This window comes from Cariama cristata, unplaced genomic scaffold (assembly GCF_000690535.1).
Source record: "Cariama cristata isolate BGI_N322 unplaced genomic scaffold, ASM69053v1 scaffold9930, whole genome shotgun sequence".
NCBI classification, from domain to species: domain Eukaryota; kingdom Metazoa; phylum Chordata; class Aves; order Cariamiformes; family Cariamidae; genus Cariama; species Cariama cristata.
In genome coordinates, this window is record NW_009593004.1 from 86,649 (window position 1) to 112,996 (window position 26,348).

Here is a 26,348-nt window from a genome sequence, read left to right on the forward strand (position 1 = left end):
CTCTCCCAGTGGGATGCGGAGGAGAATCAAAAAAAAAGTAAAACTCATGGGTTGACATAAGAACAGTTTAATAACTAAAGTAAAATGAAATATAATACTACTAATAATAAAAAATATAGTAGTAATAATAATAGTAATGAAAATGAATATAACAACAACAAAAAAACAACAAACACCTAAGAAAAGACAAGTGATGTACAATGCAATTGCTCATTACCCACTGACCGATGCCCGAGCAGTGATCGGCCCCTCCCAGCCAACACCCCCCAGTTTATATACTGAGCATGACGTTCTATGGCATGGAATATCCCTTTGCCTAGTTTGGGTCAGCTATTCTGGCTGTCTTCCCTCCCAGCTTCTTGTACACCTGCTTGCTGGCAGAGCATGGGAAACCGAAGAATTCTTATCTTAGGATAAGCCCAACTTCGCAACAACTAAAACATCAGTGTGTTATCAACATTATTCTCATGCTAAATCCAAAACACACTGTACCAGCTACTAAGCAGAAAATTATCTCTATCCCAGCCAAAACCAGGACATCATAATATTTGCTCCCTTTAACCAAAAATATTTTCTTATGTAACATCTCACACCTCAAAACACAGCTGGTTCTGAACACAATTCTTCCCAGATGACCGTTTTCATGTTGAACTAAAAAAAAGCGTTTGCTTTAGAAAAAAAAATCACATACTTTTCTTCAGATTGAAGATTTGAGGGGAGAACCTTCTCTCAGAACTACATTTGAGTGGTATCAAATGGAAAAAAATTCTGACACGATGGAAGCTGTCCTAACATGACGGAACCTGTTAGGTACTATCACTATAAAAAGTAACTTGTGAGTAGGTTTGTGAAGAGTATAAATTCCTAGCACAAACCAGATAAATACAGAAAAGTTGTGTCCTCCTGCAGCTCAAACCTGTAAACATTTCTGTACATGCTTGACTCAGCCCCACTGTGTTATCACCATATTAAGGCAAGCAACTAAGTCTGCAGGATCAAAGTGTAATTTAAAGTAATGATTATAGTGCAGGTATGGCAGGCAAAAGAGAAGAAAGAAGAGAGAATGAGGAAAAAAAATGAAGAGCATGCTGCAGTAACTGAAGGATAGTTAATGCTGTGTGTTATAAAATCATAGAAAAAGGAATTCTTGTCTCATGTAAAAAAATACCCTTAAAATACGCTAAATGGTCAAAAATTAAGCATTTACATTCTTTACCTAGTTCTTTTGATTTTGAAATTATCTGAGCTCCAACTGATGAATCACAACAGTCCAAAGAAGGCACTGAAAAATATAAGGAAAATCATTTCAACTTTTAAAAATGGTGACTTGATTTAAACTGAAACTCTCAATTAGTTTTCCTTCAAACAGTTCCATTAAACTCCCTAATTTATACTGCTGGCAACGTTCACTAGCACCTTTGAAATAAAGTGCTTTCCAGCGTCACAGAAGATGTGACTACAAAACAAGCCTGATACAAACTGAAGTTCTCCAACTTCCTAGAGCCAAGAATGGCATTTGAATGGCACTGAACTCGATGGTAAATGATCTCCTTCTACTGGACCAAGGGCAAATGAATACACTGGATCTACTGGAAAGTAACTTCTACACTAGTCATGATGTCCAGGTTTTGCTGACCTAAGCGTGAAAAATGGGAAGGCTATGTGACTTGGGTATTGACCGTTGCCATATTTGCCCAAAGAGGGGCAGGCACACTCTGACAGCTTGGCACACAAGATTCTAGCTGTGCCTATGCTGTCAGGTCTCTTAGACAACACGTATGAGAAGGATGATATATTTGAGAACAGATGATATGTGACTTGTTGAAGTTAGATAGAGTAATTCTTATTCAAGGAAAGAATACCGATAATTGGAACAGCAGAAACTCAGTTTAGAAACTACAGCTTGTGCGCTTCAGGGAACCACTGGAACAGCGCGACTGAACAAATAACGATCAAAATGTTCTACAACACTAGGCTACTGTTGTTGTGGGTAATGCTCTTCCCATCTGCCTTAATTACAATAACTGTAATCATGCTTCACTATCCTGTGATGCGCAGACTAGACTTTTAACATTAGTAGTGACTTTACGGAGATTATGCAGACAGAGTAAGTAAAGTGAAAATTAGAAGCTTCTATCTGGCCAACACTGAGAACTAGAATCAGAAAACCTGTTAGTTTGGCGTGGTTAGCATTACCATGTAAGGCAAGTTTATCTACACTTTCTTCTCTTTTTGCCTAGAAATCCTATCCACGCTGAATTTAAGACTCAGACAAACATCTGGAGTATCTACTTTGCATCTGCCACACAAGGTAAGATCACTGAGCCAAAGCACCTGTGGGAGGTTCAGTGTTTTTCAGACACGTCAGACCATCTCACATACAACATGGGAATCGGAGGCAAGACCAGGAAAAGCACAAGAGCTTCCAAGTAGCACTTAAAATTCTCTGCTAAATACAATAATGAATATGAAATCTAGAGGATGCTTTCTATGCATATAAAAAAATTCAAGGAAAGTGAAAGTCTGTCTTCAAAAACTATACTCCTTTAAAAGTGTTATGTAAGGCGTAACTAAAGTATATGGTATAACCTGCAGAAAACCAACACTCCATGCAATCAGTAAATGAAAGCAGCCTATGAGAATTACTGAAAAACTGATACACAGGAGTGGAAGGAAAAGACAAGGAAGAAAATAAATTGAACATGAGATTTTCAAAGAGTCAATGAACTGGACGGAAACAAAAAAATACAGGACAAGCTCCAGGATGGAAGATACTCAAAAGCACTGAATTGAAACAGCAGAAAAAAGGCAGACTGTAGGACATACTCAAAGTGGAATAAGATGTCATCTGTTCATTTAATTGGTTACAATTTACAACACGTTTTAAGACAGAGATAGCAATTATTGAATTGGAATCTAAGGTAAACAAAAAATCCAGAAAGACAGCTGTGAATGGGAATTTGAAATCCTTATTTAAAAGCTGAACAACAGGGAGCATTCTTCTGTTCCAGGTCTGATTGTGAACAATTTCAGCTTTGGAGACTGAATAGAGTTGAAATAGTCAAATAAACAAGCTGAGAGTGACAGAGGTAAGGCCTTCAGAGACAATCTCACAAAAGCTGCACAAACAGTGTTTGAAGACAGTATCAAACAGACTTCGAGAAAAGGAGCTAATTAGAGTGCAGATTAAGGATTGAAATCAATAAAATGGATAACAGAGAAACAGAGTACGGTTAGAGAAAGACTATTCAAGGGGAAAAAAAAATGAAAAACTGAACAAAAAAAGGACATTGCTTTCTGAGTCACTTGGCTAAAGTTTAACCAAAATTATTATGCTTCTTTGCAAAAGGGTTTAAACATGCTAAATATTGTACAGCATTTAGTAGCTTCAGTTGAAAACAAGTAATTCCACAGAATACAATACAATGAGAAGAATCAGAGTTTCAAAAAGAAAGAGGGATGCCATCTGTAAGGCTGTAACAGAAAAGAACAATTCTAGGAAGAAGTGAAATCAGCATAGGAGACAGAGTGAAATGATAGATGTAGAAACACAACAGTAACAAAGCACTATTGGATGCCTGCACAACTGTGTGCAGGATACAGGAATTTCTTTGTAAATACAGTAATTTACAAGAACATGAGAGTCGACATAATAAATATGCCAAATAACAAAAAGTTCAAAATGTAATTTTTTAACATATAGCTTTATGTTGCTTTTGTATCCTGTATTTGTAAAGTACATTGAATTAAATTTCAGAATGAAGAAAAATTTTATTCAGTTTCATGACAATTGTACAACAGAGGCTCCCAACCATAATATACATTATCACTGTCAGTATCGAGCATCTCTGTGTTAGCAAGTGATACCAACTCCTCACTGCTTCTGTGGGCATGCTTACTTGAGCCACAGGAGGAACACATGCAGCACGGGCAGCTACCAGAAACTGTTACCAGATGAGTTCTAAGTAGCTAAAGAAAACCAGGCAGAGCTGGTCCCTCTGCCTCCCGCAGAGAAAGAAAAACAGCACTAAGTGAGCTGGAAACTGGAGTATGTGGATGGAGAGAGGATGGGAGTAACTAAGGAAGGGATGACATTTGCAGACAGGGCATACAACATACAAGAGCAAATGACAGAAAGGCAGGAGTGATGGGTAGATGGTTGAGAATTGCTGGTCTAGGAGTTAATGTAGATGAGAGACGCACACACCTCTCCTGAATGTGTAGGAATTACAACACAGAGGAAAAGCTGCTGCCACCTAGAGCAGCTGCTAGTACCCAGTCATGATAATATTCAAACTATCTAAACTAGAAAAAAATTTCTGCAAGATACAGCAATATGCTGGGAGATGTATGTTGCAACTTGAGACCATACTGAAAGGAACCTGATGAAACACTGCTCAGAGATGATTATTTCAAAAGAACCTAGTAATGAAGGTTTATGGTATATGACTTTGGAGCAAATCTTACTACATTCTGGCTTTTGATATTTATGTATGTTCAAGAAGAAAAAAACCTATTTATCTTTTATTTCTGTTTCCTGAGGAAGATGACTTTGTAAGACTATCAGATATGATAAGATGAAATAGGGAAGAGCTCTTATAAATTTCAAGTTTCCATTTTCTGAAGCAAGAAAAATGGAAGCTATTTCTCAATAGCCACATGCTAGAAGCATTTACTCTACCAAGAGTAAACCTGCAAAGTATTGGTAATTTACTAGGCTGAGGGGTTCTTCTAGCAAGTAGTTAAAAAGCTTGTTATAATACTTGCAACACATCTGTGATACATCAAATGGAAAGAGCAAGAACCATCCCAATAAGAATCCCACAATATGGTACATTTTAAGAAGCTTTCTACTGTTAACTAACATTTGTTTCTCTAAGTTTATCAAATGCTAACTGTTCCCGCTTTGAAACAAAAAATTATAGAAAACTTTCAAAGGAGTTGTAGAAGAATTAACGGAAGACTGAAATATTTCATATAAAAGTACATGCAAGCATTTCTATGAACATGCATCAAACGACATGCAACTGTGCAAATGTACACGTGTTAAAGAGGATTATATATACTGAGTCAAAACATGAAAGCATAAACAGAGAAACTTGTCTTATAAAAAAAGGTGAAAAAAATCTGCAAAGAAAGCTTGGGAACGCCCTAACAGTTCTTGCGGGACTGGTTCCTATTCCTCGGAAGACAAACCTAAGCAACTCAACTTCATGAAGGTGTGCAGGAAGGACTAACTCAGGGGCCAGCTTATGCCTGGAATTGAAATAGCTCTGATACCATCTCGTGAAGTTGTTCCGTCTCACGTATTATGGGCTTTAATTATCTCTAAGAGGTAGCTCTGCCAGCTCGAAAGAGAAAGGGAGAGACAGTATTTCTTGCTTGGACCTTTTTGTTTTAAGCGCCCAAAGCTTATTATCAAAATGAACAAAAATCTGTGTTATATCTGCAAGTTTCCTGTTTTTCCCCACTTACAAAACCTCTTTCTTTCTGCATTTGTGAAAGCAGATCTCAAAAATGAAGTGACTTGTAGAAATACATAAGCCTAAGTCATTCTTCTAATAGTGACAAAAGTGGGATACTTGGAAGTGTTCCACAACCATGTGTAGTTGACAAGGGAGTACATAAACCTCCAAGGTCACGTCAGCAAGTTACCATTACTGCCACGCTGTAATGAGGACACGCCAGTATAAAGGGACATTAGATGCTCTACTGAACTTTTCTTGGCGGACCTATTGAACACATGCCTCATGGTATCTTCAATCTTGATCAGGAAAGCCAATCTTACTGACATCTTGTTTCAAGAAATATTTCTATCCACCATCTGCTTAGTAGATGTATGTTCCTCCTACCATACTCTCACGATACCCCCGTATCCACCATCTGCTTAGTAGATGTACATTCCTCCTACCATACTCTCACGATACCCCCAATAAAGGGTCAACGTGAACACTTGAACGTGCTGTTATGCTAAAAAGGGGTAGAGGTGTCACTGCTCTGTTAAAGCAGCAGTCTGAAGTAGAAACTCCTGTGAGCTGACATGCAGAGAAAACAGACCTGGGATACCACCCTTGTAGCAAGACCATAAATCACGTAATAGGCCAATCTAATTGCTGACAGGCCACTCACAGTAACATTAACCAGTACCATCCCACAGAATCAGATGCTGTAGCTGTGCTTAAAGAGAAAAACTGTGCTACCTTCAGCTCCTGAAGTACCACTGCTATAGAACTGTAATACAGACTAACGAGGAAGTTGGTATGTATATTCACTGATAACACATATGGACAAAAACGAAGTTCATCAGAAAGAGCTATGTATTTTAACAAACACGAAAGTGGCAACTACCAAGCTGGAAAGTATGGCAAATTCTTTTAAAGACTGCAGCTAGGGAGGAAAGCACTGGTCTTAAATACTGGGAGAGCTGAGGGAGTGGCATTAATAAAACGTGAGGGAGGAGGGGAAAAATGCTTATACGGACTGTTGTTACAGCTAGCGCTGCTTCAGACAGCCTCCAAGTATCAAAATACAGAAAGGTCTTCTGCTTAGAATTGATTTTCAGATTCTTCTGCAGTTAATAGCTTTAGAGAACTGGGCTTTCTTCCTTCTACTTGACAAACTGAGATACATTTTACCCTTTCCATACCAAATGCTTTTAGTCATTTACATAAATTATCTTCAATAAATCTACCCAGAATTCCCCCTGCCAGGTTTTTTTTGGCCTTGCAGCCGATCACTAGAGGGTGTGAAAGAGCTGAGGACACTTCCAAAAGGGCCCTTAAAATAAACATGACAAAATCTTGCTTCTACCATGAGTCAAATCTCCACCAGAGAAAAGAACCGTAACACATTCCCAAACCTATTTATTGCAGTGTGCGATCCTGTCATTGGTTTCAATTGGCTTCTTACCGTTTGTTGGTGGTATGTATGGCCTACAAATGGTACAGTCAAAACCCATATCAGCTATGTTTTCCACTTCCTCCTCTGTGTTTAAGTTCTGACAGATTGCATGCATCCATCTAGAAATTAAGTGGGGGAAAAAAATACAATTTAAAGGAAATATGTGGTGTTTTAGGAGACCCAAATATCAGTATATGGTCCAAGCAAATGTGAAATATTTGTTTAGTTTAAATTCTTTTAGAGAGAAATGATGAATCAGGTTTTCTGTACATAGCATTCACCTGCAGTGGTGTGTGTTAAATACTGCATATACAATATTAGATTACCTATTTCCCCTCACAGGAAGGAACTCTCTATAAAACAATGTCCCGGAAGCAAGTATGTCTTAGTATTATAATTTTCTCCCTATATTGCAATCACTTTAATTACTTACTTGATAAAATGTAATCTAGATTAGCCTCACAACAATAGTCTTGCAAGGTAAATTAGTGTTACTTTTACAGAGCGGGAAAATGAGGCACAGAGTGATGAATTAATTTGCCCAGAGTCGTATAGTTAAGTCTGTGGTACAACTAGGAATGAACTAGTAAGAGACTTCTGAGACTCAATCCAGTCCTTTTTACCACAAGACCATTCCCTTCATCTTTAAACTTTTACGTTAGGGTAAAAAAATTAAAATAATCCTTAAACAGGGAAAACCTGTAAAATATTAGAAATCCTTACCGATCACATTGTCTACACTGAATTATAAGCTCTTCATCCCTGTAAGTGCGATAGCAGATTGGGCAGGTAGACAAACTTGCGCAGGGAGCACACTGCGTGTAATTATTTTGCCATTCACATCTTAAACCTGGAGAAGTTGCTCCACAGTGTCTGCACCAAACACACCTGCAGAACAGACAAAATGATCTATTACTTTCAGTTCACAGGAAGATTATTTTGTGGCTTTAAAACCCTCCTAATTAGAACTGGGTCATTAATTAAGTTTTAGATCACTAACCATGGGGGGCTGGTGGTGGTGATTCACTTCAGGTCTAACAATATTTTAGTTGAATGTAAATGGTATTATTCAGATTTTGAACATTACCAACATTTTTTATACCTTTTAAAGGAAGTTCCTAAGTAAGAATTCCCTTTAATCTGCAAAAACAGGCAGATGGCTGTTTGTAACAGTTCAACAGGTCAAAGGAGTTCCTGCTTCCAGTTGCCATTCGCTTTGAGATATGGAGACTCAACCATGTGAGAGGTCTAGTCTGTTTGTGTTTCACCCAAGTAGAACAAATGGTTTTCAGAAGGTTTTATTCTGAGAACAATTTTTCCAACTGAAACTGGAATGAGCGTTCCGATGAACATAAATTGGATTATTTTTTTTTTTGGCTAAGAGTTTCAAAAGAAAGATTTTGACCACCTCTACTTATGGGGTCTTTGGCATGAAGAAACAGTATTCAGAGGAGATAACAGCTTCCCTATTAAATTGATAACTGAATGAAACAATTCAAAAGCATTTTGTTTGCTTTGTTTAATACACCTGACTTAAATACAATTAAAACATTATTACAATTCAATTGACACCGCAAATACAAAATGACAAAAAGAAACACAAGAGGCCAGCAGTCAACATTTCTGACCCCAGAACCAAACACACCATTTGCACTTCCAGCCTCCCTTTGGAACTGTCTGCAGGGGTGGATCTAAGCAGTATGTGTGATAGCTGATGTCGCAGTCATCGCAGAGAAGCAGTCTTCCTGGATCTGTCGCTTTCCCACAGGCTTCACACACTGTGCACTCCAGGCACCTCCAACCTTTGCTAAGCACCACTTTAGTAATCTGCAAATGGCAAGGTGAAAATTATTTGAACGCTGCTCTATGAAGTGTGATCATTGTACAAATTGAGGTCTGGCTAGGGGAGCACAGGATGTTCTTCTGTGCACGCTATCCACACCACAAGTAGCTGTTTATCAATTAGACTTTCTGAAGGTTCAGTAAATGGGAATGGATTAAACAGAAAGAAACTGTAATTACTGACATCTGATACTGTTCCAGAATATAATTTCTTCGGATAAATTAGCATACTGGAGAATATATACTGCACCAGATCTACATGTAGGACAGCGTACTCCTTACAGGAGTAGCTGGTCCTGCAGGGATGAGGGAGAGGGCATGGCTGCTTTTTTTCAGCTATGTAGTAAAGCCAGGATTCAGGTCACTACAAATCCTGCATCTTTCCTGAATTATCTGTGATAACTAAAACTCCAGCACTGGTTATCTGAAGCAAACAACTAATTTATTGTAATTAATATATAAGGTAAAAGTAGTATATAAACACAAAGCCAAATTATAGTTGCATGAAATACACGTGGCATTTTGTAAAGTACATTTAAATAAAGTTTTGTGACATGTTTAAAAAAAAAATCCCACTTTTACACAGATGTAATTATATAATAGTGTATAGTGTATATATTGCAGTAAATAGCTTATTATGTGCTTGCTAAGTCATCTCATACCATTCAAATTTAATTTTCACACATTCTCTCCTAGACTAATGAATGTAAAATGTATTAATTAACCACTCCAACTGCTGTCAATTCTGACAGCCAACAGACAAATTGAATCAACTAAACCTTATGCCCTTAGTAAATGAAGATGCAGTATAATTTTTTTCTTTGTTTTTAATTCTGCCTGTATTTAGGTTTTAAGCTTATATCTCAAACTGTTATTTTAACCAACTGCTGGATAATCAGTGCTATTTATAGTTGCAAAATTACAAAAAGGTTAATCTCTCTTGAGGCAATACATACTGTAAAATGACATTTAATTAAAGTCTTTCACAAGTCGCATACAAATAATGGTCACATTAGCTGATGAATATCTAACAAGTTAATGACTCTCTTAATTACCACAAAACCAAAGGCAGCATAGTGCTATTAACTCACAATATGAAAACAGTGTAGTTAAGTAATTTTTTTCTCTAACAAAAGCACTCACCTTAATACTGACACAGTATGGATGGTAACACTGACCACACTGAGAACAGGCAAGTAACCTGCCCTCAGCACCTTGGCCAAAACTCCCACAAACTACGCACATATCCTGAAATGATTAAGAAGAGCAGATTATCAACACATGCCAGGCACTAAATTCTGAAAACACATAACTGTAAAATCCAAATTTAACTCCTAACAAGAACATTCATTTACTGTTTTCTAATTAAAAGCAGAGAAACAAAATGAAAATACAGTAACTATTACCCTAACCTGATGGAGAGTGAACTTGTCACTATTAGAGAAGAGGACAACTGTATTATGCATCGAGTTTTCTTCCTCATCTTTGTTAGATGCAATGTCCATAGTTGTGACCTATTAAAAAACCACAAATCATAAACAGCAAGCACACGGCATTTTCTAAGACATGAGACAAGATGAAACTTATTCTCTAAATATGTTAATTTTCAAATAGTACCAGAGAATACAAGCTTTACAAATATTTACTCATACAGTACAAACTTTCATAAAAAGCTTCCTTCATCAGCAATTACTGTATTAATTCACATTTTCACGTCAGTACAAGCATCATCACTATTTGTTTTACTGACACATTCCCTTCCTCTCCTTTGCTCACCTTTACATATTATCTAATTGCACTTTAAAATGGAAATGGAAGGAAAATGTAGTCTAAGGAAAAAAAAATAAATCACTAAGCAGAAATTGTCACACTGTGACCAGTCTGCTCTGTTCTCAGCATAAAAACACTGAATTTCTCATCGACAAGTTAACTGCAGTGACATACTTTTGAGTTTTAATTCAAAGAGCAATTGCAGAAATGTAATCTGTCCCATATTGCCTAAAATGTGGTTTAGCTAATGTTCCAAGTACGCTAGAGGAATAAGCAAGAGTTCTAAAGTTACAAGAGTTAAGCCACTCTTGGTAAGCAGGTTCTTTATGAGGCTTATCTATCTTGACCGCAAAAACTTGCATTAAACTTGAAACAGCTGTTTTGACCTCAATCCATAAGCTCTTACTGTAGACAGTCGTTCTCATTTTGATCAAGAGATTGTTTCTCTGGCCTGCCCTTTATTAATTCAGCGTGTACATGTACATATAGCTTCTCAGGAAGAAAAACAAGAAAAAAAGACTTGAACTGTGTTCTGATTTTCATGCAAATCTTGCTATGCAGAATCTGCTATCCATGAATTTAAATTAACAGGCCTAACTATTTACTTTCTGAACCAGTAGCAGCCATGGAAGTTTAGAAGGTAAGAGCACTCAGTTCTCTCAAAAGAACAAATGCATGACAGAGAAATACAACTTTGTCTTACCAGCTGTTCTAATTTTATAAATGTGGATTATTTTAAATACAGTTTGAGTCTTACACAGATAGTTTTGTTTAAATAATAATTTAAATATTTTACAAATCCAAACATCACTCCAGAGACAAATGTAAACATCGTTACAACAGCTACAGGAATCCTTCTAACACACTGTTGCTGAAAATCAGGATTCACTGAGAAATAGCTAAAAAAGGAATAAATTGTTAATGCATTTTAATTACCATATGGTTAAAAGCACTGCAGCTGTAACTAACTAATTAACAAAAAAACCACCTGAAATACCTCTTGATACATTCAGGGAGAGCTTCTCCTTTGCATGTACTTCCACATGTTCCACAAAGTTCTTAGAATTACTTACACATACAAAAGAGCAGAATTTGAAGGACTGAATCACTGCAATCTTGATGCCTGCTTAATGCTAGCCATGACCCAGCTTGGGTTAACCTGTAGCCACCTTCTTCCTCATTCCCAAGACACACCAAGATATTTCCAAATTAGTGTAGCTGTCCACTCATCGGGATCCCATGCTGAGTAACAATCAGTTTGTGCAAAGGGGCTGAAAATATCACCATTTGAAACATTTCTCTGGCAAAAGGCTGGTCTCTTGATATTGCTACCTTCATCAATTCTTATCACAAGACAGCCACATCTCTGCTTTAGAACTCTGAAGCTGCTGTTTACTTGACAAGTCAAAGGATCAAATTTCTATACGCAATTGTGGAGAATGATGTCCATTTTGTATTTATAGCGTTTTACCTAACTCAATATCCTCTACTCCCTTACAAAAATTTTTAAGAGTCTGTTCTATAAAACCCAGCTTCTCTTGAAGTACGAATTTGTTTGCATCAAAATAATTATGTGCATGCCTCCAATTCATTAAGGTACCTATGACTAGCTTCAGTGGAATTCATCCTGTATGTTTAAAATTAGGTATTTGCTTATGAAACTTGACCACCCAAGCTTTAAAAGGGAACAATGACAAAGACATTGGTTCCTTTCTCAGATCACCAACACCAGAGTATTCCAAGGAATTATTATACAGGTAGAAAAAAGTGGCACAATGCTGTATAAACTCAAATAGATCGTATGTAAGAACACAAAAAAGCAGCTCTGAAGGGAGTCTGAGGAATTACTTCATAAAAATAATTATGTGCATGCCTCCAATTCATTAAGGTACCTATGACTAGCTTCAGTGGAATTCATCCTGTATGTTTAAAATTAGGTATTTGCTTATGAAACTTGACCACCCAAAGCTTTAAAAGGGAACAATGACAAAGACATTGGTTCCTTTCTCAGATCACCAATACCAGAGTATTCCAAGGAATTATTATACAGGTAGAAAAAAGTGGCACAATGCTGTATAAACTCAAATAGATCGTATGTAAGAACACAAAAAAGCAGCTCTGAAGGGAGTCTGAGGAATTACTTCATAAAGACATAAAAAAGAATAAGACCTTCTCTGAACATGACGAACAGGATGCTTCTCAAAACATGCATGGCTGACTGATAATCAAACTTTGAAAGAAATGTTCAAAGAAGACAAGTCCATAGCAGGAAAAAAACCTATGAATTTTTTGCAGTTCAGATTTCCAACAGTTTTTCCTACCAAAATCCCTCTTCTTAGGAGGAGCAGACCAGGTTTGTGTAAGATTTAGAGTTTTAGAAGGACTTCAAGTATGAAATAGCTTAATCATCAACTGCAGCGAGCAATGACTTGATAGAATCACTTCAGTACTGTATGGGAGACAGCAAATGTAACTACCATTTTCTCAAAGGTTTCTGGAGGGAAGCTGTGTACCGTCCTACAGAATATCTGACATCTGTTCACAACAGAGAACTTGCAGCCACATTAATATAATATTTCATTAAAGAGCCACAGAAGCTTTAATTATGGTAAATCATGATCTATCAGGGCTCTCTGAAGGAGCCAGCAAGCCTGGCGACAGGGAAGTCTGACTGATGTAACTTACTTCATTACTAAATTCTTTTGGCAAGGTCCTTCACCAACGTTCCTTAAAAAAAAAAAAAGGTAAACTGACACAGAATTAGAGAAATGGTCCCTATATTGACACAAGACATAAAATAAAGAGCAGAAAAAACTATCAGTTTTCTATGTGGGAGAACAGCACTAGGGGAAATCTGAGAGGAGATGTCTGCTAACAGGCCGTGGTGTTCCAACACACTCGTGTGCAATCTGAAAAAAATCAAGCGAGGGGCAGGGTGACAAAGCTTGCCAACAATACTAAGATATTCAGAGTAATAAAAAATGAAAGACAACTGTGAAGAACTGCGCAAGAACTTCATACAGCTGAGTGCTGGGCTATAAAAAGGCAGATGAAAGTCCAAAAGGTAAAAAAAAAAAGAACATGATCTAACAACTGACAAGGATGATCGAAAATACGAATAGCTTCCATATAAGGAACAACTCAAAATACTGGGATTCTCTAGGCTAGCAAGGAAAAGGAGAAGGAGGAGAAATGGCAGACATCTATAGAAACTGAGCGGCCTGGATGGAGGAGGTGAATAGAAAACAACTCTCCACTGCCTCTTCTGTAAGAGCACTGAGGAGCAGGCAATAAAACCAGCAGGCAGCAATTTGAAACAGGCTGATAAGCTGTAGAACTAAAAAAGGTTAACATGGTTTCCAGAAGCTTTTAAAAGTGAATAGACAAATTCATAAAAGAAAGCTCCAACAGAGGCTGCCCAAGACAAAGACACCACCTCCTGTTCCGCAAGTCCCCAAGCCACAAACTGTTGAAGTGTCTCCTTCTCTAGGCCTCTCCTGTTTCTGCGCTCTTCCACCAGCACGTAGTTTTGATTCCCTGGGTAGAAGAACCTCTGGTCTGATCTGCCACAGCTGCTGTTATGTTCTTATGCACAAGCCTTATTTTCCTCTTTCCTGTTGTTCCAGTGAGTGCTGCCTTTACCCAGCATGTTTTCCACCCAAGGAAATGGAAGTACTCCTCTAAGACTCCCAACACTTGTCTTTTTAAGTGGCAAGAGCAGCATAGAATTACTTCAGGTCCATTAAGCTACAGTGCTCCAGCTCTTCATCACAAACACTTAATAATAGCCAGACTTTATCAAATACCTCTGCTTTTTAGTGCTCTTTGGTTTTATGCAGTATTTTAATACAAGAATTATAGCTGAATACAATTATGTTACATTATCATACTACAACCTAACTTAAAAATAAATGTTCTTACCCCTGGAATGACTACAGTCCCAACTCCATTTTTCAGTTTTGATCTACCTCTGCCACCTCTTCCTGAAAGACCTGCACCACGCGGCCTCCGTTTCCCTGGGAATCCTGATCCACGGCCCTGTTCAATACAAGATAACAATTTAAGTGCAACCTGAAGTGTTTTTGTTATATGTGATTCAAACATGTTCAATGCATCTAGGGAAAAACATAAGTAAAAAAACACTCTATGATTTCAAGTGAATGTGCGGCCATAGTCACTAAGTCACTGCATAAATTATTGTGAAATATCTTTAACTACTTACATGACATAATATGATCACCTTTATCACCAGTGAGAAAGCAGCCAAAACCAGAAATGTTTATTTTCTGCTCAGGAATAACTGGAAGTATGGAAATGTATTTTTTTCCACAGTTGCAAAGTATCTGAAATAAATATCCTCTACCCTACAATTCATTTTTCTTGTCTTTCTAAACAGTCAGCTCAGACAGTCATGAGACTTTTGAATAGGGTCTGGACACTTGATTTCTTGCAATCACACATGCTTTTCTTATGCTATGCATAATCAAGCAAACACTGGAATTTATTAGGACTCAATGCTGCTCCAAAAGCAAAGCAGGAGCTGGCTCCACCAAATTCTCTTAATTCAGCAGATACAGAGAGAGCATTTTATATTAATTGTATCAATTACACTCAGATCAACACCTCCCATAATAGGATGGTTTTTCTTACAAAATGTCCACTTATTTTTAGACACCACCTTTTCCCCCCTTCCTTATGTTAGATGCAGACGTACAGTTGCAGTGTTGTGTGCTCTGGAGTATGCACAGTATGTTCAACTACAATTAACTGTGGAAAAGCATGTATGTTTTTAAAAATAATTACCTGATACTAACAGTGAATTAGTTTGAATGTCATGATTATTATTTTTTTTATTTCAAAATGAACTAAACACAAAAAGGATCCCTAATCTTCCTTAATAATTTTCTAGAGAAAAAGAACATACTGACAATGTCCCTGAGTTCTGGCTGCTATGTCAGACACCTTTACAACATGTTTCAGAGCCTCTGATCTCTATAAATGACGATAATTACGGTGTAGACTCAAATAAGCACTTTTCCTACTACGATATAAGCAATGAGATTATTTATTTCCTTTCAAATTTGTAAACAATCTCGTCTCCTAATACAACCCAACTCCAACCACAGAGCATCTAGATACGGTGTCTGTATCCAAATGTTTGCTAGAAACTGCTTTTAATACCAAGATAAAACATTTACTCAATAAAACCATGTTGACGGAACCACAAAGCTCCTTGGGGACTGTGTCACCAACAGACATGAATAGTCTTTACTGATGGAGACAGGAGTTCCCTGGATGGAAAGCAGCTCTATGGGCTCAATATTACCAACAGTATTTTTCAAATATGCCAACTCCTGGTTTAAAGAAGATACGGAAGTTTATGGTCATAATTAAAGGGAGAATCCAAGCATCCCAATGTTAAAATTTTATTAACATCCACCTATTAATGGAAAGAGAAATTAAATTGACTTATGCTTACACAACAAGGTCACGTAACACAATGCTATTTTAGGAAGTGAAAGGAGGGATGCTACTGATGGCTGAAGTATTTGTATGTACTAAGGGGAAACAAAAAATGTTGTCCTTACATATATATGGAGTTAATACATATGCACACACAGGACATACAAGCATCAATTTTTTAGGAGGTACACTCTTCTGGCATGTTTCTTATTTTGTCTGTTTCAGACTAGGTATCAGTATTGTTATTTTCACACACAGAAATAACAGGAATAAGCACATACTTGTATCAATGTTAATGCTGAATATTAAGCTGAAAATTAATGCTTGAAGCAGCAAAAGCTAAGCTAATGTCAAAGTAAAATAAAATTAGCATGGGAGTTAAAGTGAGATGAAAATAGAATCACTGGGAAGCTACAGCTATTTGTCAGAGTTTCATCATTTAGCTTTTTTGCCTTTATTTAAAAATAGCAATTCCACTTAGTTTCTTCAGGTGTTTTTAATGGTGAACGTCACTGTGGATACAAGCTTTGGTCCATCTAATCAGGTAGGAAAGTTGTTATTTATTCCCCCATAAGCTAAAACTGATGTCACTTTGAATCCACTCTGCAAGATTTCTCCACAGCAACAAATTCAAGCCACCCTTCAGATCTCTCCTCCTTTCCGTGCATGGCTTACTTTACTGCCAGTCTTAAGAATATTTTCCTTCTCAGGTAATTTATTTTGACAGCTACGTAAAGCCAACCACAAAAAGTGAAGTACTCAACACACACAAAAAAATTGGTAATACAAGCTATTTTTTGCCATTGAAAATCAGGGCAATGCCATCATGTTGTACACTCTGGAAAGCATACATTTTTTTAAGCTGAAAGCTCCAGAGTCTCAATAATTTTTTTAAAGGCCTTCAACAGTGATAGAATGGAAGATTAATTCAGTCGTGAGATACAGAATTTCATCACTAAGTCTCTAAAGCAGAAAGACAGCAATGGATACATGAAAATAAATTCAAATTATTTACCACTTTGATGCTCCAAATGGCACTGCCAGGAAGCTGTCTGGATTTAAAAATGTCCCGACCTTCTGAAATGTCTGGGGACCAGGAAGGTGGGCTGACTGTATTATTGGTACTCCAAGCCCCCTAGGATACGGTAGGTGAGAAAATAGATGTATAAAACTTCGCAACAGAAAAAAAAAAAAAGAAAACAAAAAGAAAAAAGCAAGCAACAAAAAAAAAATCTGAAAAGCAAAGCACATGCAGGCATAGGCATTTCTATGTTAACTTAAGTAGTCAATTAGTTCACTGAGTGACAGGAAGGTGGGAAATTTTTAGGTTCTCACTGAAACATACACTAAAACAAATATTAACCTCCAACTGATGGTTAAGTACAACAAAGTGAGTTTTATACACAAAGCATAATACAAATCAGAAGCAAGCAATCATAACAACAACAAATTACTTCCCTACATTTTATTGCATCAAATGAAGAGGACAGTAGCTTGAGATGACAACATCCCCTTTTACACCTCAAATCACATTCTGAAAGAACAGATGGCCTTAGTCGACTTCTGAGTCTAAACTACTGACAACCACAGCAACAATCAGTTTGAGAAGCATGTGAAACAAGAGGAATATAAATAAACCATTGGAAAAAAGAAAAATAGCCATGGTAATCAACAAGGTGTCTCTTTCCTGCAAGTTTGCCACAAATAAACCATTATAAAACCCCACTGCTAAGTTTTACTCACCCCAGTTTTCATGTTACACTATGGTATCAAATTTTAACACGTTATTATATATACGTAATGATACACATCCATATGGTATACCCACAAACTTTTTTTAAAGAATTGATTATTATCCCTATTTACATAGTTCTCATCATAGTGAGATATTGTGTAACTCTGTCACAAGAAACATAGCAAAACAAGAAGAAAATGCTAAAATGGATAAGAAAATAAAACCGCTGAAGTTTCTCATACACATTAAAATCTGTGGAAGACCTTCTCGAACCCTGAGTAAAAACTGCAGGAAATAGTCATCATAAATAACTTCATTCCAAATTTACACATTAGAATAGTTAAACGGTAACAGGTTTTCCTAATTCTAAGTTTGTGAGAATAACAAATACCAAGATAAGAAGTACAACAGATGAAAAGTATAGGTTTACCTTCTTGAGAATGACATTAAGCAGTAGAATCGCACGGATGATATCGAATAGCCTCACGCATACTAATAGTCCCAACTATTCACACATGCATAACTGCTCACACGGGCAAGCCCAAACACATCTACGGCTTTGAATACTGGTCTATATTATAACAACCATTAAGAAAAATGAGATAGCTTTGCAAAATGTGGGGTTTTTTCCCTGAAATGAAATATTCTCCAACAAGAAAGTGTGGGAAACAGTTTCTTTGAAATCAACAACTCACCAAAACATATATTCATCTCAAATTGTAAATACGTATTTTGCTAATAGCTTCGCTGACTGAAAACAGGGCTACACCTCAACTGATTTCAGGCCAGAAAGATCATGGGCAAGACCTCCCTAATCCAGGTAAGGCACAGTTAGGTTAGCTCAATCTGTTGATAAAGGTGAGTATGAGCCAACATCTCACTTAACCTCGAAAAGGTGAGGAAAAGCTCCTGTAAAGCCTTCTGCTTGCAGAGCTGGGTAGGCAGCTCAGCTGCAACCTTCAGCTGCTCAAATAACTTCAGTATTCAAACTGGCACAATAGATTCAAAAAGAGAAAGTCTGTCAGTGACCTAAAAGCCTAATTACGCATAAAAGTTGCATTTTAAAAATGCCAACATTGCCCAAGTGGTACAACGCAGTCTGGACATGGTGGTATTCAGTATAGATCCGCTTTCTAGGAGTTTAGCTATGCCTGCATGGGAAAGGGAATATGGACAATACAGTGCTTTAAAAAACCAAAAAACTCCACCACTTTACAATTTTCATCACCCAAGGGCGTACTTAGACACACAACCTATAAACTGCTTAGTGGCCAGAAGATTACCTCTGTTTTCAACTTCCCATCATTGTACTCCCTCTGCCAAGGTGATTCCAAAAAATACTCCAGCTTAACTGCTAGTGCCAGTAACTGCTCACCTGCACTTGGGATAAAGTGGGTATGCCTGGTTAAACAGCTTACGTTGCAAGATTCTGCTATCCCAGTTTTTTGCTTGACTTCAGTTAGATGGTCATCACGCAGACAACTTGGCAAATCAAAAGGATCAACAACCTCTAACAGGGGAACAATGTTGAGCTTCTGCTCAACCTTGTGCACCTGCAAACCTAGAGATGGGTGGGAGTCCCTGTTCACATGCAGGGCATAAGGGCGTAACATTCATGACATGGGCATAACCACACCAAGTCAGAAACGGGAGGAAAGCAAGCAAGCAAACTTCCACAGAAACGGAGGTTGGATACACCTACCCAAACACATTCCTGGGCGACTCCTGTGAAACACATCACACTCTACCTGTGCTGAACCACCCTGGGCTCCCTGCACTGTCCATGAAGATAAAGGGGTGCTTGCAGAGGGTAACTCACTGCATGGGATGGAAGGTGTCAGATTCGTCTCACCCTACGTGTCCCTACTCCTCTCTAGTGACTCTCACAGGAACCTCAAGGTGACTACAGCAGATCTTTAACACTGCAGGTATCTGCGGTTGGGTGAATCCCACTCCGTCAGCCTGCAGCAACTTCCACCAGGCAGAAACGGCAAGACTGAAGTCTGACTTTGCTGTATCGAGAGCACTGCAGTTTATTAATCAGTTCTCTGTCAAAATCTCATGGTTTTACTAAGCACTGTCACACTAGTTAGCAACTAGTAGTTTTGTGGCAATAGGAAATTTAACTTCACTATGCTAGTCATATTTTTAATATCAAAGAATGTTCCATTTTAGCAAGATAAAGTTAAAACTTTAATTGAATTTTAGTTACAGATTCCCTTTATTTCTAAAATTCATAATGCATAGTAAGTAACTGTTCTTATAACATGGCAACTCAAAGAAAATCTGTATGGCAACACAAAGAAAATCTGTGTGCCGTAGAAACAATCTTTTTATAAATTTATAAGGGAAGCAACATGCTGGCTAAGGGTTGAAATTCAAGATCTCAAACATGCTGAAAATACCTAATCAACAACCAAAACTACCTACTCTTATTTGGGACGTTCAAAATTATTTTCCTTTTAAGAGGATACATTTCGCCAGTGATTAAGTATATTCAAAAGATTAAAAAGCTAATAGAATATTAAATATGAATATGAAATATTTGGTCTTGCAAAACAAAATGAATTGTATATGATTCATGAACCATATTGTTAAGAATTAAATTGGAAATTTAATCCAAGTTTTATTGCAGATCGGAAACATTTGAATTCTTGATCAGATAAACTTAATTAAAAACACACACTTTCACAATACTACGAACAAATGAATTCCATCAAAGCAATGCATTAATTACATTTTGGCTTTTAATTAATGCCTATTACCACACAACACTGAAGAGAAAGTTCTATTCAGTTCACTTACATCAGAACCATGGCAATAATTATGTACTGTGAAAGAAACAGGAAGTTCTAATTCTCCATCATATTCCTGAGTCTGTGAAACTGAACAACACAGCTGCAAATAAATTATAATAAAAGGAAACCCAATGTCAGCAAGGGTCAGGAGATCTCACTAAATTACCCCTGGCCATGTTTGGCAGCTTAGCGCTTTATGACACCTACTGCAATCGCAAATGCACAAACCTGGATTTGCATTTTAATATTTAATGTAATTTTAGGGTTGGGAACAAATTTAATCTGTTCAAATTATAGCTCCCATCTTTAAAAAAAAAAAAAAAAAATTGTAACAAAAACTAATCCTTGAAAAAGACTCCTTCTGTTCTTTTTTCCCCAACATCTACCATGACACCACCAAAAAACGTGTAACTGAAGACAGCAAAAAAGCCGTAATACCCAAGAAAAGAACATACACCTGAATCCAACATAGTGGTTTGCATTTTTCAGCGTCATTTTAGAAAATCTCTTAAAACACCTAGAAATACGTAGCGAGTCGTGATCATAGTGATCACCAATATCTTTATGATGAAAACTTAATACCTCTAATCATATTATTTCCCATGGAATGCATTCTAAAATAATACTTATGGCATAACAGAAACAGTAGAAGGTTATTATTTTTTATTCTGTATTACTCTACAGATGATTCTCAACTCTTTACCTATCAGTCTTACAATCCCGCGTAAGTTGTAATGCCCTCCATTTACTGACTTCATATTATGCTTTACAGTACATAGTGCCGTAGTAAAAGTGACTTTTTCAAATTTAATGGGATACACAGAATATACCCAATACCATTTAAAGTATACCTCCACAGGAAAAAAATACTCATTTCGCTTGTGAGGATTTATTTCAAACTAGATATACACCAGATTTAGTCATTAATAAACTTGAATGATAATTTAAGACTACTACTTCAGAAAAAAGAAATATGAAAAAGATCAAAGAGAGGTCCTGCCCCCAGCATAAATTTACATTTATAGGCAAGGGTGGAAAACCTGCATATTCCATGGAGAAGACACTGTACAGACACAACTCTGAGGACAGCACTGTAAAAACTTTATCACGCTGGCAGCTACTAGTGAGTATCTCTGATCTACAAACAATTAAATTTCAGATGTATGTAAAAAAACAATTTGGCTCCACCATGGAGCAGGATAACAGAAATGAAAACAGATGGCCCATGGACCAAAACCCATGGGAAGTCAGTGAGATGCTAAACCTGGCAGACAGAGGGTCCTCTCACTGGCCTGGATGCAGACTTAAAACTTACCTGTAGCTGAAGGTATGGACAATATGCTATCCTACCAACCACTGTTAGTTGAAGTGCACTCTACTGATAGGAGTTCTTATGTCAACACAGAAAAAAACCAATTCTCTGAAGTGGAATAAGCTTGTACCAGCCAAAGCAGTTCTTATCAGTATAACTGTACCTACAAATAGATTTATACATAGCTCCTCTTTTGTTTAGGGGATGGATTTTCTCCTGTTGCTTCTAACCAAAGTAGAGATGCCTGCAAAAATGTGAGAGAGGAGACGGATGGTGACAACAGCAACACTGATAGTGCAGCCTGGAAAGGACTCATGAAGCATTTTCAAGCAGAATATTGTCTTCATGGTTTGTGAGATGGGTTTTAGTCCTTTCAAAATAGGAGTGATGTAGTGGTGTTGCAGACACACCACTAAACCCTTTAACAAATGCAAACTACTAAGATCCAATACAGGAAATCACTTCAGATTATGCATAACTTTGTATTCAATAGCAAAACTGAATAATTATTCAAATATATTTTATTAGCAATTGTATTAATAGATTTTGAAGACAGGGACAATCAGTCATCCTACTGCCCAGCACAATACAGTAAATTTAATGAAAACAAAACAAAATCAGAAACTATTCCTTCACATGGATTCCCCTGAATCCAGTGAAGCACGTCATAAAACTGAGGAGCAATAAATTCCGGATTCAGAGATTGGTTTGTTTTCCTATTCTTCTTCCTATGAAGTTCCATAAACCCATCACAATGGATTTTTTTTTTTTAAAAAAACAGGAACAGGACATTCCAACAAGGCAAACTACACATTAAAAAATTTAAATCTTCTAGGAGAAAGTGAAGAACATTGCCATTTGTGGAAACTGGCTAATGTTGGTTTGTCTTCGGGGTCCCCATAGTGATCAGACTCTTTATGAACTATCTATTTTAAACCTGTGCAGTCCTGGACAACCAACTAGGTCTGCAATGACAGTGACTTTGTGCAACGGAAGAAAGCAGCTGTGAAGCCAGTGTTAGCTTCACCACATATAGGATCATAGAATCATAGAATCACTATGGTTGGAAGAGACCTCAAAGATCTTCAAGTCCAATCATATATCCGATGCCACCATGCCCGCTAAACCCACTAAATCATGTCTTGAAGCGCCACATCCAAACGTTTTTTGAACACCTCCAGGGATGGCGAGTCTACCGCCTCCCTGGGGAGCCCGTTCCAATGCCTAACGACTCTTACAGTGAAGAAGTTCTTCCTAATATCCAACCTGAACCTCCCCTGGCACAACTTGAGACCGTTTCCTCTTGTCCTAAAGAGGAGCCACAACCTCTTTAATTAATAAAACTAACCCAATCCTATTTCTGTAACTTTTCTCTCTTACTTCACTGCCCTCAAAAAATGTTTGCTAAGAACTCATGCAGCTACAAGATAATATCTGTATCACCTAACCTAGGACCTGACACAAAGCAACACAACAGTAATATGTGTTATTTTTTAAACAGAAAGAAGCAGACCTCAAAGCCATAAAATTTGCTGAGGCTCTGAGCAACCTGGTCTAGTGGAAAGTGTCCCTGCCTGTGGCAGAAGGGTTGGAACGAGATGCTCTTTAAGGTCCCTTCCAACCAAACCATTCTATGATTTATAGTCTACAGACCGCCATTTGACAGGATTCAGTCCCTCAGCAAAAGTCCAAAGTAGGAAGTTAACGCAGCAAACGTACAGCACTAGAGAGAATTTTATCACTGTTTAAGGTATATATGTATTTCTGCAAATATGATATACACCTTACTGCACAGTGACCTAGAAAAATCTAACTGTAGGAAAATAAACACAGAATTCCTAAACTCAGTGGAAACAGAAGTAAGGTTCTAGTAATAAAGTTGGTTTTAGAAAAGACCTATTGTATACAAACTTATCTTTTTTCAAAATACACATTATCTACAGGTACGAGAGTTGTATTCTTCATGTCCAACATGGAAAATCAGATGAATAAAAGTAAAAACTGGCTGATGAAGAGTCTGAAAAAGATTCCCAAGCCCAAATCCCTACCAGCTACTCAAGTTGAATTTAGATTACTGGTAGAAGGTAATGAAACTGTCTACTTTTCACTAATCAAGTATCCACAGAGTCTTCATTTTTTTTCAGTTCTTCTCAAGACAATTCTTCACTGAATTCCACGAGGTGCCAATCTGTCTTAAAACTGAATAGTCAATGGAAAGTAAGAAAGTATTGAGACTTAAAGTATGCTCATGGTTTTCTTAGAATTTCTCTTAGAAAATCGCTATTCGCTTCACAGAAGTTCCATCTTAATAGTGTTTAAAGCACAAGACAATCGAAATCAAAAGAAACCCTCACAGACTTCCAACATATTTCTACAAGACAAATCACGAATTTGACAACTAACTTGTCCAGTTCTACAACAGGTATGGCTAAGCTGCTAAGTGGCCTTTCATTTTAAAATATAATTTGCAAACTGTTGAACGGATTATATTGATTTAGCATCACAGCAAGGATTTTGTGTTACACCTGACTTCTAAACCATAATTCAACTCAGTTTTATTTGCATTGCTCACACCACATATTAAGAGGTTAATGTCTATATTGTACACAGAATATACAAATTGCTACTTTTACAGATTGTTTTGTTTTAAGATGTGTACCTGTTCTGTCACAGGCATTTGCAGTTGGAGTCAGCGTTCATGTTTTCCTCTCTGGAGGAAACCACCTTCTCTGGTGGTTAACTAATTTTATTAACAGTATCATGATGCTGGTTCCCATGCAAAGCAGGGGAAAATTGCACAGAAAAATAAATAAAACTCTTACTGGAACACAAAAGACAAACAAACTTTCCCAACAGAAAACCCAAATTCATTTTAGACTGCGTAAGAACCCCACTCCTTTTCAGTTTGTATGATAAGTTGGGAAAAGAAATTTAATTTTTAAGACAGTACAGAGTATTAAGAAAAATTATTTTTATGCATGCTTGTATATGAGAGTAAAAAAAAAGCCCCAGAATACTCTAAAACCTTCCAAACGTAACCTATGTTTGTTAGCTTTATTACATACTTTTAACCCTTTCAGAACACTCTCTCATACTTTTTCTTAAGAAACAAGAATTTTGAACCCTTAGGTAACATGTAAAAATGGAAAAAAATTGTGCAAAATATAAAAGGTTTTGTAACACTAAGTTCAGAAAAGCATGAAATCATCAGCCTAGAAGTCCCAAAGACTAAAAATAAATTGTGATGAGAACAGAAACGAAACACTAGTTTGTCACACTGACATACTTTTTGTACACAATTTTGCAAATACAAAATAAATACTACAGATTGATAAACCATTTTCCCTGCAACTACGCGACTCAAATAGAGAGCAAGATGTTGCAGAAAGCAACAGACTAGAGGATTCTTTTCACTTATCAAATTGAATCCTAGTCAAACCACAATGATTTGTAGTAGACAGTTCTTGCATGGTATTTGCTAATGTAACAAAACCACAAAATTATTTACACCATCATTAAAAATGTCGCTCAAGAAAATATCTGGCAGCGTAACAGAAAGAGAGTTGTAGCAGGTTTTTCTATGTAGCCAGTTTTAAGAAACACACTTTGAAAGTACAAGCCAAAATAAATGCATATATGAAAAATATTAAGACATAAGTTAAAAGGCACAGAATTATGTATAACTGCATTTGTAACATATGTATGAAAAGTGTAACAAATTTTCTTCTATTTTGCTCTAAGCATGAGCCAAAAGAAACTTTAATTCTCACTAGAGAACCTTTATGATGTCTGACCTTTCAATTATTTAACACAAAATTACTTCCCTGAAGAAATAAACTATACATTCACTTAGGAGAATAAATGCCTATTATGTTCTAAAAAATAGGTGAATTTAATGCATTATACCAAAATTTGAACTATGTGCTTCACAAATGTAGAAGGAAACATTCTGCATGCTTACCTGTCTTGATCTTGGTCTTCCAGGAGAAAACTTGCGTTTGGTGATGGCTGGTTTTCCCATGCCAATTTTTGGAGTGACTGATATGTAAGTTGTTGGGAGAGCACTTCCAGCAGTGGAAGGCAATGCTGGGGGCTGACTGTGCTGTACATCTCGTGCAGAATGCAAGTCTAACGAAACATCTGGTGAGGAAGACACATTTGTCTTGTTTATATTAACTGATGGGGGAAGCGAGGGGTAAGCCTCAGCTGGTGATTTTACGGCTTTGTCTCCAACTGGTGAACTATTTGCAACACTTGCATTTGCAGAAGTAGTTTCTACTTCTAGAAGAGCTGGTGTTTCTGACTTTTCATGGGCTTCTTTTTCTACATTGTTTTGAACTTTCATTATTTCCAGTTGCTCTACAGGGATACAAATATCTCCTTTACTTTCAGTCTCCTGTATTTCTGGCGTAACAGTTACGGTCTCAGGTACAGAAGACAGAGACCGAGAGTCTACTGTGGATACTTCTGATACCTCCACGCTACTTTGTGGCAGCGGTGTCTCTTCCACTCGTTTATCTAATTCCTG

The 26,348-nt window shown here is 37.1% G+C and overlaps 1 protein-coding gene across 1 annotated transcript in view; it reads right to left on the bottom strand.

Annotated features, from left to right (window-relative positions):
* LOC104166867 (histone-lysine N-methyltransferase 2C-like) overlaps positions 1-26,348 on the bottom strand; it is a 120,859-nt gene that overhangs the window by 58,361 nt on the left and 36,150 nt on the right. The window contains 9 exon segments of the mRNA XM_009706995.1: positions 1,217-1,282; positions 6,910-7,019; positions 7,624-7,788; positions 8,546-8,727; positions 9,886-9,990; positions 10,155-10,256; positions 14,434-14,550; positions 16,991-17,110; positions 25,782-26,345. Of these exon segments, the coding sequence (XP_009705297.1) occupies positions 1,217-1,282; positions 6,910-7,019; positions 7,624-7,788; positions 8,546-8,727; positions 9,886-9,990; positions 10,155-10,256; positions 14,434-14,550; positions 16,991-17,110; positions 25,782-26,345 (1,531 nt within the window).